We start from the raw sequence: 17,795 nt of genomic DNA, 5'->3' as shown, positions 1-17,795 counted from the left end.
ACATCGTCTTCTAGAGTCATTATCGTCTTCTTATTTTTAAAAATAAAAATTACAGATTATTATACTTAAAAATTTTTTTTTTTGTTAATTCACCTCCCCAAGGCCCAGAAGGCCACTACAGGCGAGGAGGCTACTTACTTGTGGTTATAAATCTTTACCTCTCTCAACTCTATAACTCCAAAATGCGAAACTAATCCTAAACTAAAAAGAAACAAGTTAAGCGCAGTACTACCAGGGACGTGGTGGGGATCGAACTCGGAGCCTCTCGCTTATGAAGCGAGCGCTCTACCACTACACCACTACCGCATACAATTAACAAAGGACTTGAATTGTGTTATTATTAAAATCCATGAATAAAATAAATTACCTGACTTTTAAAATTAAAATAAAATAAGGTTTATCCTTTACTACAGAAGTCATAAAATTAAAAAGTTTTTGATCTTATTACTGATTAAGCAGATATTAAAAGATTATAAAGATTTAAGAATACCTCATCACGTGGTCAAAAATATAAAGAGAGAAATTAATAGGCTAAGCATGCTAAATCTTATTTATAAAACTCCATGTAAACACGCATGAATGAGTAACAGCAGCATCAGCATTAAATTAAGTATTAATTATAACCAATGTTGTCCACAAAACATTAAGTTAAATTTTAGTTTGCTTAGGTGAATATAAGATTAGTGTGTGTCTGCAATTTGCCTTCAGCGTATTGGATTTATTTTTTCATATATATTTTTAGTTTAACTTGTTGTTAATAAGTATAATGTAAGAATTGTTTAACTATTTTTTTTTTATGGTGTTATGGTCTTATTTTAAATTTTAAACTTTGTTTTGCATTCATATATGATTTCATTGCAATATTATTTATAATGTACAAAGCCTTTAAAACTTTAAGAAAATAATTACTTTTGACATATGATAACAATAATATTTTACAGCATAAATAATCTTTTCTCAAGTGCATTTTTAAGAGATTTTGAAAAAAATTTCATAAATTAAAATAACATTATTACACTTTTCATTTTGATAAAAAGCTGTTGTCTGTGAATGAAATAATAAGAAAAACTGGCGCATCTACAGGAGATATTACACAAATTCGTATACAACTGTTTACCAATCACAGTGCAATAAAATAGGTTTTAACCTTAACTTTCTGACCCTGGAGAACCCTTTGGTGGAATGATAGCCCTTACTATAAGGATCACTTAGATATAAGTATCAAAATCAGATTACAACATCCTGGCAAGTTATTTACATTTGAATTTTCATCCCAGTTAACACAAAGCGTGTTTTAAATATTTAATATACGTATTAAAACATATTATAGACATTAAACACGTCTTGAGTTTAATAGAATATTTTATTGATTGCACAAACATGCAAAATGAGACTTTATTTTGCTTTTTATAGTATTTACATTAATATAAACAAAAGAAGCAAAATAACATATTCTTGAAGTTATACAAGTAACAAACATAAAATATATTGATTGCACAAACATGCGATATGACAGCTTATTTTGCATTTTCACAGCCCAAAACTATGATTATTTTGTAAAAACTGTTTAAATCGATATGAAATGTATTTAATTATGGCATAAATTATTTTTGAATAATTTTCTTCTTTTGAATTCTGAGAAAAAGTTGTTTTTACTTTAATAATGAGAGCTAAACTGAGCACATCTAATTTTACCGAAAATGCAAAATACTGCTAAAAACCACCAAGAATACATTTTTTTGTTTTCTTTGTTTTGTCAGCGAAAGCTAGCATTAAATCTGAAAGAAAGATCTCAGATTATACTGAAAGAGAATATCAACTTTAATGATGATAAAGTTCCACTTTATCATTATTAAAGTCAATTTATGAAAAATGTTGAAGGAAAAGGAAAGAAGGAAGGAAAGTGGAGAGGACATCACACTCCCATCATTTTATAAGTTTGTGACTATAAATCTTCGACCAGACGCTTGAGACTCTCACTGTGACTGCTTGATCTGTTCAATTGGAAAACTGAGATATAATGGTCAAATGAAAATTGATTTTATAGCTTTTTTAAATGAAAATGAAATTATAGTCATGAGAAGTACATCAAAAAATCACATTGTAAAGGTTGGAATTGATGAAGGAGTTATGTTTCTGAAAGTTAACCTGGGAATTTTTGAATAAACCTAGTATTCTCCCTACAAAACTTAACTGCACAAGCAAGGTTTTTAAGGACATTGGTGTAAAACAACAATTCATCATTGCTGTCTCTGAGGAGCTTCAAGAAAATTATACTAACGTTTTGCAATTATTTGAGTTGATTAAATTGAAAGACCAGGAATTTGTCATTTCCTGTGATCTAAAACTTTTAAATGTTATTTGCAAATAGTCATTTTAAGAAGGGATTTATGAATAAATTATTTTTGAACCTGTTCCATTTAAAAGAAACAGTTTTTTTGTGAGTATATTTGTTTGTTACTTGTATAACTTCAAGAATATATTATTTTGCTTTCCTTGTTTATATTGATGTAAGTTGGAGATTTTTAGTACTATACAAAGCAAAATAAGCTTTTGCATGTTTGTGCAATCAATAAAATATTTTATTAAACACAAGATATGTATACGTCTATAATACGTTTTAACACGTATTTAGATGTATACTAAACGTTTAAAACATATTTTGTGTTAACTAAGATGAAAATTAAAATGTAAATAACTTGCCAGGATGTTGTAATCTGATTTTGATATCTAAGTGATCCCCATATTTTGATATCTAAGTGATCCCCATAGTAAGAGCTATCATTTCATTAAAGGGTTTTTCTGGATCAGAAAGTTACGGTTAGAACCTATTTTATAACACTGTGCAAAAAAATAATTATTTAATAATATTATCATTTAAATTTTAATAAGAAAATAGATTTTTTTGAATAGAGTTCGAAAAAATCTATTTTCTTATTTAAATATAATTATGAATTATGTTAGAACCGTTTTTTTTACAAGTGAATGTCTTTTTAGGAATCAGTTTTGCTGATCCAGATTTTTTTGGGTGATTTTACAGCTAGGAAGAATATCCTAGTTTTAATGAAGGAAGTACTAAATCTACCTAGTGGCCTTATTTGTAAAGGTTTGGAGCTATGGTATTAAAAAAGGACAACAATTAAAAAGTAGTAATTTCCTCAATTGTAGTTATTTGGCTTTAAAGACGCTTTTTTTATATATAAAAAGGTGCTTTTACCACAACTAAGGAGCTGTAAAAATTAATAAACAAGTGTATAGTTTTTTATCTGGTTTTATTTTGTTTTATCAAGTATAAACAACTAAAACATTTAGTTAATTCAACATAATGTTGCTTATATAATGTTGAGGGCTGAAAATACTTTTTGAATGTCAGTTTGAGTTTTTTTTTTGTTTTTCATCTAATAAAAAACAAAAACAATCGACTTCAAAATATCAGTTTTAGTCCATTTAAAGTAAATTTGTTTAGTTTATTTTTATTTCTATTTTTAGTACAAATAAGTAACCTTTAGTTTAAAAATTTAATTTTTTAGATAATTGTAATGTGGCTTAACTTTATGTTGTTGTATTATATACTATAATAATATGTTAAAAATAATTATTATTAAACACAAATTTTTATTTAGAATCGTAAATTACAAAGCAAACACTGGTAAGTAATGTTTTGTATAGTTTTTTGCGTATTAACTAAAATTGAATAAAATATTATTCTTCATAGGTCATTAGATCATAAATTTTATTTGTTTTAAAGGGATCCCCACCTTTTGAGTTTGAAATTTTAAAGGGTTCTTAGCTGCTGAGACAATGTGTTTTCATGTCTTAAATTTGAGAAAATATGTTTAAAGTTCATTAAACTTAACAAAACAAACTATTTATCTAAAAATTAAAAAAAAAAAAATTAGTTTTTACGTGGTTATCTATTTTGCAAAGGAGATATTAGGCTTATTGATTTTTTCTTTAAAAAAAAATCTATTCTGATAGATGTGTTTATCTCTGAGGTCAATAAAAATATATCATGTTGTACGTTATGAATTATATTTTAAGTTTTGGATTTTCCATTTTTTAATTTTAAATAAAAAAATTCTTTAAAAATAATATCATAACTTTATTAAAGCGAAAAAAAATAAATATAGCATCTTGAAAAATCCAAATAAAAATAATAAGTACTAACAATTGAAACAATGTATTATTATGTCATATTGTTTAAGTTCATATTGAATAATAGAAACAAGATGCAGAGTACATAATACACGATCTTATGTTTTTAAAATCTGCAAGAAGTTTTAGTTGTTTTATCTTTTAAATGCTTGTTCATATTTTAGGTGATTTATATGCTCTAATTCCTGAGTTTTATCTTAATATATTTTATTATTAACTTCTTAAATATTGTTGCAATTCCAGTATATTTGGTTTTTCAATTTACATATTTCTTATCAGATTTAGTGCATTTGTAATAATTTTATTTTTTCTAAAAAAACTGGACAATATTATCTAGTTCTTTGTATTTTATTTCAAAATTATGATCTTGCAAAGGATTTCAAGCATTTTATGTTTTTATTTTTTGTTTTAGAAGACGATCTTCAACGAGTTTTAAAGAAAAGGTTCTTCTTTTATTTTCTTTTTATTTAAATTTTCTGTAAGAGAATTTCACGCAGAGCTCAATTTCTCTTCAAAACTTTTTCAAAACCGCTATTTTTTAATTTGTTTATGCTTTTCATACTAGAAGGTAAATTTCTAAAAATAAAAAAAATAAAATAAAATTAAAAATATTTATTGGTTCTCTAGATATTAGACTTTAAAGCTGGACAAATATCTTAGGAATATTGACTAAATGATGTTGAATCATTTTTAAACTTGAAAATAGATCGAAGTACTTATCAATAGGTATGATTATTGTTTATTGGTTTAGAACTAAAAATGATAAAATAGGCAAGTAAACATTTTAGCCTAAATATCATGGAAGAATACAAAAATTGATTTTTTGTCATTTTTGATCTTTATTCGTCATGCTGTTGAAAAGAGGTGTACAGATTTTGAAACAGTTTGTGACAAAAGGAGCAAACTTTTTTGGATTTTTTTGTTCTTATGCTCTGGTCACCACAATTTTTTTGAAAAGTCTTATTTTACATTAGTATAATCGTACTTAAACTTGGAGTTTGCATAATGTCTAAAAGTGTCATATCTAAAGTATGAAAAAGTCTTACCTATGCCACTGGCCTGATGTAATATTTGAACAGTTGTGAAATCCAACCTAAAAATAAAGTTTTAATCTTTTGGTGTATTGTTTGTAACATAAAATGTCCTGAGTTTTCAAAAAATATCATGTAAAAAAAACTTAAAATATTTATCAAACTTTTAAGTCCAATATCTAGAGAACTAGATCTAGGTTTAAAAAAAATATTTTAGAATTGATCTTTTAGTATAAATGTTTCAAGGACATGTTTCAACATATGTTGTTGTAAGTATAAATGTTTAAATATTGTTATTATAACTAATAAATTTTTTGAAGAGGATCATTAATGAGCTCTGCCTGTTTCTTTCAGATGGCAGCTCCTAATCAAAAAAGAATCTGTGTTGAATCTGTTTTTATTTTTTTGCTATTGTAATACTCCATAGGTATTTTTTATAAATATGTTGAGGTGAATTTCTACTCATCGATTTTTCTACAGGAACAAGAATGGGAAGTGAAAAATAATCATGTGGGTATGCAAAGTATTAGTTTTAATGTCTAAAAGAATACTACGCATACTCAAGTGATTATTTTTCCCTTCCCTATCTTGTTCCCATAGAAAAGCGGATGAGTGGAAACTTACCTTTAGATGAAATCCACTAGAACTCCTTTTTTTCACTAGAACTTATTTCTCATAGATGAAGTCTCTTAGTTCTCCAGATGAAGAATTAAACTAATTTTAAAAAGTTACTTGAGGCTTAACATGATATCATTTAGGTGAAATCTATTAGGTCAAGTTAGGGAATATTAAAAACGACAAAAAATCAATTTTTGCTTACTTTCAAAGCATGGTATTTAGACAGTCTAAGTTGTTTACTTTACCTTTTTTATCATTTTTAGTTCTAAACTATTAAATAAACAATAATCAGGTGAAATATCCATTAGAAAGTATATAATTTGTTCTATTTTCAAGTTTAAAAATAATTTTGGCTACATTTGGTCAATATTTCTCAAAATTTAGTAAAACTTTAAAATCCAATATCTAGGGAAGCAATGAATATTTTTTGAAAAGCGTTTAAAGAGTAAAGCTTGTATAAGTAGTAACAATATATTAAAAAAATATAAGTTGTAGAGATAAAATCAGTTGTAAATAAAAATATATTTAATAAACTTCAATGATTTCAACAAAATGTCTATTTTAAACAATCTTTAGAAGTAATTTGTTACTTTATTTAAAATTATTTTGAGTAATATAGAAAAGAGTCTAAGTTATTTATTCGAAATGTAATTACTAACCTAGTTTAAATTAATTTATAATCTTTTAGTGTGTTTTGAAGTTTCAATACATTTTTAATAACTTTTTTTTATAATAAACAAGAAAAAGAATTTAACTTCATTGTTGAATGTGTTTTCAGAGCAATCTCATAGTACAAATTTTTCTAATAAAAAAAGTTGTATGATTTATTTCATAATTACAGGATTTTTGAAATCACACACACAACCATAGGTAAATAAGCATATGAATATCCAGCAATCTGCAAACAGTTTTGGCTTTGAAGGACAATGAAAGCATTTGAGCTTGAACCAATTGTGTTGAAAACTGAGATATTTTAGAAAGAAGTTTTGCTAGTTAATGGTATAATGGTATATGTTAAAACACAAACCTTTAAAAATCTCTGTTAAAAAACAAATTGATTTATGCCACTTTCAAAATAAACGGCTCATATTTACATACTATACATTATATACTGTATATATATATTTACATTATATATATACTGTATATATATAAGATCAATAATCGCTTACCCATTTTTGAAAAATTAACCAAGAATAATGATATAAATATATATATATATATATATATATATATATATATATATATATATATATATATTGATATATATTTATATCAATATATATGTATATATATTGATATAATATATACGAGATTTCGCTGCGTAACGAAAACGCGTAACGCATTTCTAAGTAACTCAACTCAGCAAATATATTTTGCATCAATAGAAGTTATATTGCGCCACTTGCGTCTTTTTAAGTACAGCATTGCAATTAAGGTTATTTTATTAACGCGTTAAAAATCATACAAACAGTTTGTTTTTTTCTCACTATAACAAAAGTTACAAATAAAATCTAAGTTCTTATTTATAAAACCATTTTTATTATATTTTTTAAATATGAACTAAATTTTATTTTGAAAAAAATATTTTTTTCATGAAACAAAAAATAATGTTTGTTTATTTTCTTATGATTTTACTGTTGGTTTTTGGTTATTTTATTAACTGTTAATAAATTTTTTCTTATTCAATTTGTGAACTTATTTTAATAATGTTTTTAAACAAGAAAGAGTTTTTTTTTGTTGTTTATCAGTTACCAATAACATATTTGTGATCATAATTTATTTTCATAAATTAAACGATTGTCATTAAAACTTTACGTTATTGAATTAACAATAAACAAAATATCTTATTAATAAAATATTTACATCAAAATAAATCGTGCATTTTTTAAACTATTATGACTAAAAATAAATTTTATATTTAAAAGGAATTTATATATTTAATTCCTTAAGATAAAACTTAAAACACTTAATTTTTTTTAACTAACTTTTAACAACAACACAAAAAATTATGAAACAAACTATTTCTTCAACAAAAAATCTATTAGTTTACAATTGCGGTTAAATGATTTTACTTACGACTTTATTTCTTCTGAATAAACGTCACGTTAATGACAATCAAAAGATAATTTAAATATTCTAAAAGATAAAAGTTTTTGCGTAGCGCAAAACTGCTGAACGTGCAGGCAAATCGCCTTTTCGCAAGCAAAATGCGAGCTGCGTAACGCTTCGTAACAAGGCCTGATATATATATATATATGTGTATATATATATATATATATATATATATATATATATATATATATATATATATATGTATATATATAAATTATAAGCAAATATGATGTTGTAATGCTTATAATATATATATTTATATATATATATTATAAGCATTAAAACATCATATTTGGTATCATACTATTTATTTGTTTTTTAAGTAATATTTCGGCTCATATAGTGAGAGCCATTATCAAACTAATAAAACCGTTAAAAAAGAACCGTTTAAAAATTATAATAAACGTAACCAAATGATGTCATTGCAATGTCAGATATTCAACATTTTTAAATTTTACAAAAAATGGTTTCCAATGGTGAGTTATCACCAAATTGCCATTGTCACAATTTAAAACGTTTTCTTTAGGTTTTGAACATTGTACACGTTGTATTTCAATATTTTAAAGCACATAAAAGTGAAAAAGGTTATCCAATGCGAATAATAGTTTCGACAATCGGCACACCACCTCATAAACTTTCGCAACATCTTGTTGAGATAATACAACCAACTTTAATTAAAAATGAATGCCGTGTTAAAAATTCATTGTCGTTTGTATCAACAGCAAAAGAATGGTTTATTAATGATGAAGTTCAAGTGTCATTTGATGTTATTAATTTATACCCATCAGTGCCACTTGATAAAGCAACTGTTACAATTATTGATATGCTAAACAAAGATAGAGATGATCTTATACAACGAACTAAATGATCTTTAGTAGACATTCATAAACTAATTGATCTCTGTATTAGAAAGTGTTATTTTTTATGGGAGGACAAAATATATATTTTAAAAAACTCTGGTCCAATAGGTCTTTCCATAATGGTTGTCTTGTCAGAAGCATATTTACAACATATTGAATCTAATGCTATTCAACAGGCTTTAAATGTCAATATTGCACCAAAGTCTTATAAACGTTACGTTGATGATAGCCATGCTCCATTTACTAATATTGATGACGCAAATTCTTTTTTAACACTTTTAAATTCACAAGATAAATCAATCCAATATACATGCGAATACGAAAATGCTCAACACCAATTAAATTTTATAGATATTTGTATTTCAACCAATCACTCACTTCATAAATATGAGTTTTCCATACATCGTAAAGATGCAATTACAAACGTACTAATAAAACCAAAATCATGTATTTCACCGAATATCGCAGTTAGTATTTTTAAAGGTTTTTTAGCTCGAACATACAAAATTTGTTCAGAACATAACATTCAAGATGAAATTAATTTTCTTATTAGGATTTTTACTGAAAATGGACATTCATATAAACAGTATTCAGATATTGCTAAAAATTATAAATACTCCACAAACAAATCTAGTTCTCGAAAAATTGATACCAAAAATCTTGTTATTTTACTATGGGTCCCAAAATTAAGCCTTGTTCTAAGAAGAGAGTTTCGTAAAGTCGGTGTTAAAACAGTCTTCTGTTTTGGTAATCCCTTGATAAATATACTCTGCCGAAACAAGTCTAAACTGCCTCCGAACAGTCATCCAGGAGTGTACCAACTTAATTGCACATGTGGTGCATGTTATATTGGTGAAACAAGAAAAAAGATTTCCACAGGAATTCAAGAACATAAAAATAATGTTACAAAAGCCAACTGGGATACATCTGGAATAGTAGAACATTCACATCATTGCAATGGTAAAACAAACTGGGAGAACCCTAAAACGCTTTCTGTTATTTCAAACAACTACACAAGAAAAATCTGTGAGGCCATTGAAATACAACGTGTACAATGTTCAAAACCTGAAGAAAACGTTTTAAATCGTGACAATGGCAATTTGGTGATGACTCACCATTAAAAACCACTTTTTGTAAAATTAAAAAATGTTGAATATCTGACGTTGCAATGACATCATTTTGGTTACGTTTATTATAATTTTTAAACGGTTTTTTTTAACGATTTTATTAGTTTGATTATGGCTCTCACTATGAGCCGAAATATTAGGGTAGGGTGGGGTAATATGGATTGTTGGGGTAATATGGATATATTCAATAAGTATCCATGGAGTAAGTTATCTATACATAATTCTAAAACTTGAAAATTACCAACAGTTTCTACACATAATTGGCTTCTTTTTTTTGCGTTAACAATGTTTATATTTGATTTACATAAAGAGTTAATATATAAAACACGTTTTTTTGAAAAAAATATAAAAAACATTATGTTTTAAAACTTTTGTCTGCAGACTTCAGTAATATTACTTATGGAAGTTTAATGATGTATATTCATTAGTTGGACCATGATGTAACAATATGTAAAATTTAATTTATAAGTTCTCTAACCCATATTGATAAATAAACAAAAATCTAAAATGGGGTAAAATGGATATACAAGTAAAATAATAGTGGGGTAAAATGGATATATATAAAATCCTACTTACGTTATAGTATTTTATTACAAAAACACAAGCTACACGAAATTTAAATATACATTTATGCTCACTTTTGCTTTTTAATATAGTATTATACATTTTTCAGTGACATATAATAGTTTTATATAATGCTTCTGAACTATTTACATTAAGATCATAGTTCAAATTTGTTTTCCCTGAATGGATTGGGTAAAATTTAAACTCCCATCTAAATGTTTTATATTTTATTTTTGTATTCCTCTTTACTTTATAATTAAATTATAGACTTTATATAACTAAAGTTTGTTTAAAAATATTTTAGATAAAATAATAAAACTGAAATAAATTATTATGCCTCGTGAATACCAACGCAAGACTATTCGTACATATGATCACAGCAAACTAATGACTGCCATACAGCTTGTTAAGGAAGGAGTGTCAGTATACAGTGTATCAAAGTCTTCTGGAATTCCTTATGGGACATTATACAGACGATCCCATGATCAAATCCAAAGGAATGACAAAAGAATCGGAAGCGGTCGTGGGTTTGTTGTGAATAATACTAAGGAAAATCTTCTAGTAGAAGCCTTGATGTACTTAGCTGATAAGGGTTTTCCACAAGATAGAGAAGATATGAACTGATGGTTAAATCCTATATAACATTTATTGGCAAAAAAACTCTATTCAAAGATGACAAGCCAGGAAAAGACTGGTGCATGTCTTTTGAAAAAAGATGGAATGTAGTCCTCGGAAAAAGAAAACCTGAACTTTTGACAAAAGCAAGAGATAATGATCTTTCTCTAAAAACATTGACAGATTTTTTTGAGTTATATGAGAAGACATTAAACAATAATAATTTATTTGATAGACCACATTGCATATTTAATTTAGATGAAACAGGTTTACGTACAGATCCTACAGCAGAAAAAATCTTTGTTCGTAAAACATCAAAAACAGCCTATTACATTGCTCCATCATGTGGTAAATCAATGTATACTTTACTGTTTTGTGGGTCAGCAAATGGACAGTGTCTACCTCCCTTTGTCGTCTACAAAGCCATCCACCTTTATGATGCATGGTGTCAAAATGGACCAGAACATGCAATGTATGGTGTAACAAAATCCGGTTGGATCGAGGACTATATTTTTGAAAGTTCAATTGACAGGTTTATTATACATGTAAAGGATTATGAAAAGCCTGTGTTGCTGCTATATGATGGACACAACAGCCATATAACATATTCTACTGTTAAAAAGGCTCTAGACAATCATATAATTTTACTTTGCTTACCTCCTAACACAAGTCATGCATTACAACCTCTTGATGTTGATTTTCTTGCTCCATTGAAATCCCATTGGAAGAAAATCCTTAAAGATTGGTTAAGAGAAAGCAGACATAAAAATGTTCACAAGTCTGTATTTCCAACTTTACTAAAAGCTCTTATCAGTAAGATAGATAACAAACTCCTGAAAAGTGGTTTTAATGGTAGTGGTCTTTACCCTGTTGACAAATCAAAACCTATGAAAAAGATAGTGAACATGCAGCCAATGCATGAGGAAGTAGATAAGTTTAACAAAAAAGAAAATGTTGTAAAAAATCTGCAGAGAGCAATCGATTCTGTACTTACACCTAGCCCAAGTCAACCTACACTGACAGCACTTGCAAATTCAAAAAAATGCAGAGCACGTGTCCAGGCCAAAAAGGGAGAAATTTTAACAGCACAAGATGTTGTCGCAAGGTTACAAGAAGAAGAAAAGAATAAAGCTGAAAAGAAGACTGTATCAGTAAGTAAAAGAAAACTGCTTGACATAACCAATACAGTTTGACTTTTTAAATACGTGAAAAGCAATAAGTGTGATATCAAATCAAATATAATGAGTATCCTTATATCAAATATAATGAGTATCCGCATTACCCCACCAGTGGGGTAATTTGGATATATGAAAGGTGTTGTTAAAAGAGAATTAGTATGTTAGTTATTTAAAATATATTTATGTTTTACTCATTGTGATTTTATTGTATACACCCTGAATGTAAAGAAAAATAACAAAAGTTTTTATGGTGGTTTTTAACTAAAAAAAAAAATTATGTTAGAAAAAAATATATCTAAAATTCTATCCGTATTACCCCTCCCCACCCTACTTAAAAAAGAAATAAATAGTATGATACCGTATATGATGTTTTAATGCTTATAATATTATTACACATACTATTAAAGATGTCGCTTAAATTATATATATATATATATATATATATATATATAATATATATATATATATATATATATATATATATATATATATATATATATATATATATACAAATGTTGTATTCTGCTGGAAATACAACTCTTGTCTGTTCAAGAGTGATCAATATCTTTTAAAAAAAAATAGATCAAATAATATTAAAATACTTATGCGGTAGTGGTGTAGTGGTAAAGCGCTCGCTTCATAAGCGGGAGGTTCCGAGTTCAATCCCCACCACGTCCCTGGTAGTACCGCGCTCAACTTGTTTCTCCGCGCAGCGGCCTTATTTGTCAAGGTTTGTGTTTCGGAGTTATAGAGTTGAGAGAGGGTTATAACCACTATTAAGTAACCTCCTCATCTGTAGTGGCTTTATCGGCCTTGAGGAGGTGAATAACAAAAAAAAAAAAAAAAAAAAAAAAAACATTTTATATGAAAAAATACAACTTTATAATGGAACTTAAAGTTTCATGTCAATCGGCAATCATCATATTATCAGCCATATTATTCAAATATAAAATAAAAACAGCTATAAAAAATACAAGTTTAGCGTTGCAACAGCATCTGACGTCAAGTATACGTGATCCGATATTTGCTAATCACCGGAATCAAAGTTAGATAGTAAAAAAATTTTTCTATGCCTACAAGCAGAAACCAAATCACTTTTTTTGTTAAGTAGTAATCGACTATCAAAAGTCATAATAAAATATTTTTCACTGCGAAGGTTACACTTTTTTATAGATGGATTATAAGATTGGTATCTTTTAGTTATGTTCCACTTAATTATAGGCATGTTATCTGCATCTTTATGTTTCCAGATTTCCTTGGAAAGTTCTGTGTCATTCCTATACCTGGTTGCATTAAATGATTTAAGGTGGTTTGCAAATCTGAGCTTGAATGCGTTTTCACTAAGACCGATGTAAGATTTTTTCTTAATACTGGGATTAGGTGATGCTAAAGTGGCTTTACGTACAACATTTTTTGATAGACATTGGTTATTTAACAGGCATGCAGTTTTCTTAATGCAGTTGCAATTTATATCATTAGCGGTGAGTTTGTTGTGCAAAATTTGTTGGTTGTCTGAATTAATAATTGATCGAATATTTGGCATGCAGCTGTAACTAATTTTTATTGTGTTTCTGTTGAAAATTTTGTGGAGCTTATGATGCAATGGAAAATGCAAGTCAATTAAATTTAAGAAAAGGTGTCCAATTTTTGTTACCACATTTTTACTGAAAGGAGGATTAAACCGTATAATATTTCTTTTTCTATTATTAGTATTAGAAGGATTTTGATTTGAATGATATTTGAGATTGGTGTGAAATCCAGACTTTTCGAATGCGTCTTTATAAAAATAGGAGCAGTCTTTTAGATAATTTTTTCGCTTGAAGAATTTGAAGATAATCTATGTTTAATTGAGGTTGGTTATTGTTTTAAAATGCTTGGTGAATGGTTGGAACTAGCATGGATATAATTTAATGCACTATCAGGTTTATGGTAAGGTTGAAAAGTGTAGATATTAAGATTAAATGTAACATCAAGGTAGTTCACAATTTTCATATTAGATTGAATGGAAATACATTGTCAACAATAATATTTATCTAAATATAAATTACATTTTCAACAAAATTTTGTTATCATAAAAATCTCATTTAAAACTATTATTTTAAATTATTATATAAAAATTACAGTTATCATTAGTGCCTAATTTATTTATGACACAAGAAAGAAGATAAATCTTTTCCCTATATGTTAAGCAGGGTTCACGCATCAAGCTTTTTGCCAACAACCACCATCTTGGAGTTTACTCATTTTTTTAAAACCAAATTTTCATACGATTTAAAATATTGTGATATGCCTCTTATCCAAGATTTAAACATTTCAAAACAATACAAAGAAAAACATTGAATTTACCAACTATGTCATTGCTTTACGATCCAAGGCGTAATTTCAACAGAACAGGTAGTATTCATCTTGTAAACATAATTTTCTGTATCTACCACGTTTTTTTGGCTGAAATTTTTTTAAAGGTGTTAAACATTTATTACGAGGTATGTCATTAGACAAATATTACAAAAATAAAGGTTGTATTTGTAAAGTTTCTAATTTATATATTTTTCCTAATTTTAATATTTATTTATATTTGTGTATTATTTATTATGTGTTTAGATGTAGCCTGATTTAAATACCATTTAGATGCTTATATATCAAAAATCTTTATTCATAGTTATTACAACATAATTTTTGACTACCGGTTTTTGGTAGGTAATTTTTGTTTTTAGCTAGCTAAAATAAATTTTCTTACCTTCCTTATGTTTACTATGGAGATCATGGTTGAAATAATTTTAAAAGTTGAAGTTAAATAATGTTAAATAACGATATAAATAAAAAATATTAAAAAATTATATGCAAATAATGTAAAACTGTGCAACTTTTTATTTCAAAAATTAGACATTGGCAAAAACACGCATAAAAATGAAAAAACGTTCACATTGTATCATAATTTTTAGTTTATCCAGAATTATCAAATCGCAAACTTTATCTCAAATCTATGAAACTATAAATAAATAAAAAGTATAATGTCCAGACTAAACTAATTTTTATAAATTATTTTTATAAATGCCTTTATAACTGATAATTAAAGTTAAAACCAATAATTGTTTGAGAATTAACTATGTCTTTATTTTGTTTAAATATTTGAGTAAAATGCTTCTTACTTTTTTCCATTTTTGGACCACTTGCGTTTTTAAACACGGCTAAGCCATTGTCTCTATATAATCCAAAATCAGATTTTTTATAAAATTGCAAAATCCGGAAGAGAAGGAAAATACCAACTAACTTGCACACTTCCGCTCCATCAAATGCACCCATGGTAAAATTAAACAAACCACTTGATTTTTTAATCCAAACTTGGTCATTTGTAAATAATAATGACTTACACGCGTGGATTAAAAATCTATGATTAGCATCAATGGAAATGTATTGTTCTGCATAGTTTATGGAGTCGATAAGTAGCTTTTTATTATTAGAAGGGTAAAAGTCAACAATGTCAAAAATAAGGAATTTGTAAAAATGTTTGTCATTGATGTTTTTGAACCAATTTATTACATTTTGTGTGTACTATTCCACTGATTTAATTGCAAAATATTTCTTAGATTGGTGTTAATATCTGATAAAATATGTTTACTTATTCTACCAACTTCATTCTTAGCTGGGTTAATTAGACAAATAATAGGATTATTTAAAAAATTAGGTTTATGGTCTTTTAATGTAATGAAACAATTGGAAGAACTGTTTATATTGATTTTGAAAAACATCATGATTCTTCAGAAAACCAGGTATAGGAATGATACAGAACTTTCCAAGGAAATCTGGAAACATAAAGACGCAGGTAACATGCCTATAATTTAGTGGAACATCATTAAAAGATGCCAATCTTATAATCTATCTACAATAAAGTGTAACCTTTGCATCAGTGAAAAATATTTTATTATGACATTAATGACCAAAAATTAATAACTATCCACTTTCATGATCAATTATTAATAGCACTTTTCTGATCACCTAATACAAGGTTTGGGATCTAAATTGTATTGCCCTAGTGTTTCACAGATCCTAAACCCAGTGTATAATATGATAATTTACAATATAATAAGTTTAATTACATTACAATAAAATTTGTAATATATAATTTGATTTTTTTATATTTGACTACTAATTTTTGTACATAATATTTATTTATTTAAATATTATTTAAATTTATTTAAATAGTCTTTTTATATTTTTCTTTTATTTAATTTTTTAGGAAGAAAACTCTATCTTCTTCAACATCAGCTGACAGTGACTCATCTATAAAATCAAGTTCAAAATGTGTTAAAATTAAAAATAATGATTCCTCTGAAGCTCAAAAATCAGATAGTGACTTTAAAAAACGCGCTTTGTCTCTGTCAAAAGCAATAAAAACAGATTCTTTGCCAACAACAGCAGCTCCAAGAACATGTTCTTCAACAACAACATTGAAAAAGGTGCTGCCATTAAGTCAACTTGGAGTTTCAAGTAATATAAAAAAAGATGTTAAACAAAATAATAAACTTATAGAAAATGCAAGTAAAAAAAACATTACAAGCTCTTCAGATTCTTCATCCTCGTCATCTAGTGAAAGTGATGATTCTGATAAAAAAAATTCTATTATAAAAAAGCATACAAATATTGTTACAAAAAACAAAGATGTATCACAAAAAAAAGAGTCTACCAAAACAAAACTACCACAAGCAAGAAAATCTTCAACATCATCAGATTCTTCATCATCTAGTTCTAGCGATAGTTCTGTGGACAAACTGACTGTAAAAAAACAAACAATAAATTTAGCACAAAAATTTGAAATTCCAAAAAATAGTACCTACATGGTTAAAACAAAACCTGGTAGTTTAAAACCAGTTGTATCTGTCCCCAATGAGTTATGTGTGACCTCTACATCATATTCATCAAAAACAGGAGTGGACTTTAAAATAACTGGTTTAAACAGAAATTCAGTTTCAACCCCTAACACCTCTAACCTAATAGAAAAAGAACCAAAATTTTATGGGAAGGAATGTTTACCAAACAAAAACAAACCATTTAAAAAGAATGTTGATCATGCAAAACTAATGGCAAAAAAAGATAAATATGAAAACACATCTGAAATTATAATTAGTGGGGAATCTTTTAATGAATCAGGGAATCATTGTTTTTCTAAAGTAACTGAAAATTCAATAAATATAGATTCTTCAGATATTTTGACCAATTCAAGAAATGCTCTCAATGAACTCAAAAAACTATCAGATAAAGATAATACGAAAGTATTAAATGAAGTTACTTCAAAATCAAACAATCAGACACTATCAAAAAAAACAGAACGAAATCGTAGAAGAAGATTAAGAAGAAAAAACAGAAGAAATAACAAAATGGAAGAAATACTTGACAATGACGATGTAAGCTTTTTTTAATTTTTTTTATCAAGTTTTTTTAAGACAGTTATCCTTATAATTAATTACATACAACCATATACTTATATCAGTATATGTTTATTTCATGTTGTATACTGAAATCCTTATGATTACA

General features: G+C 26.8%; 1 protein-coding gene across 2 annotated transcripts in view; it reads left to right on the top strand.

Moving 5' to 3' along the window:
• Window positions 1-17,795, top strand: part of LOC100206631 (coilin) — a 67,338-nt gene that overhangs the window by 12,509 nt on the left and 37,034 nt on the right. For both annotated transcript variants that reach the window (XM_065803356.1, XM_065803355.1), the window contains exons 2-4: window positions 3,624-3,649; window positions 4,568-4,598; window positions 16,501-17,665. In XM_065803356.1, the coding sequence (XP_065659428.1) occupies window positions 3,624-3,649; window positions 4,568-4,598; window positions 16,501-17,665 (1,222 nt within the window). The remainder of the gene's footprint in view (window positions 1-3,623; window positions 3,650-4,567; window positions 4,599-16,500; window positions 17,666-17,795) is intronic.

Source organism: Hydra vulgaris, chromosome 08 (assembly GCF_038396675.1).
Source record: "Hydra vulgaris chromosome 08, alternate assembly HydraT2T_AEP".
Taxonomy (NCBI): Eukaryota; Metazoa; Cnidaria; class Hydrozoa; order Anthoathecata; family Hydridae; genus Hydra; species Hydra vulgaris.
The sequence above is the reverse complement of the archived record's forward strand: the minus strand, read 5'-3'. Positions and strand labels throughout refer to the sequence as shown.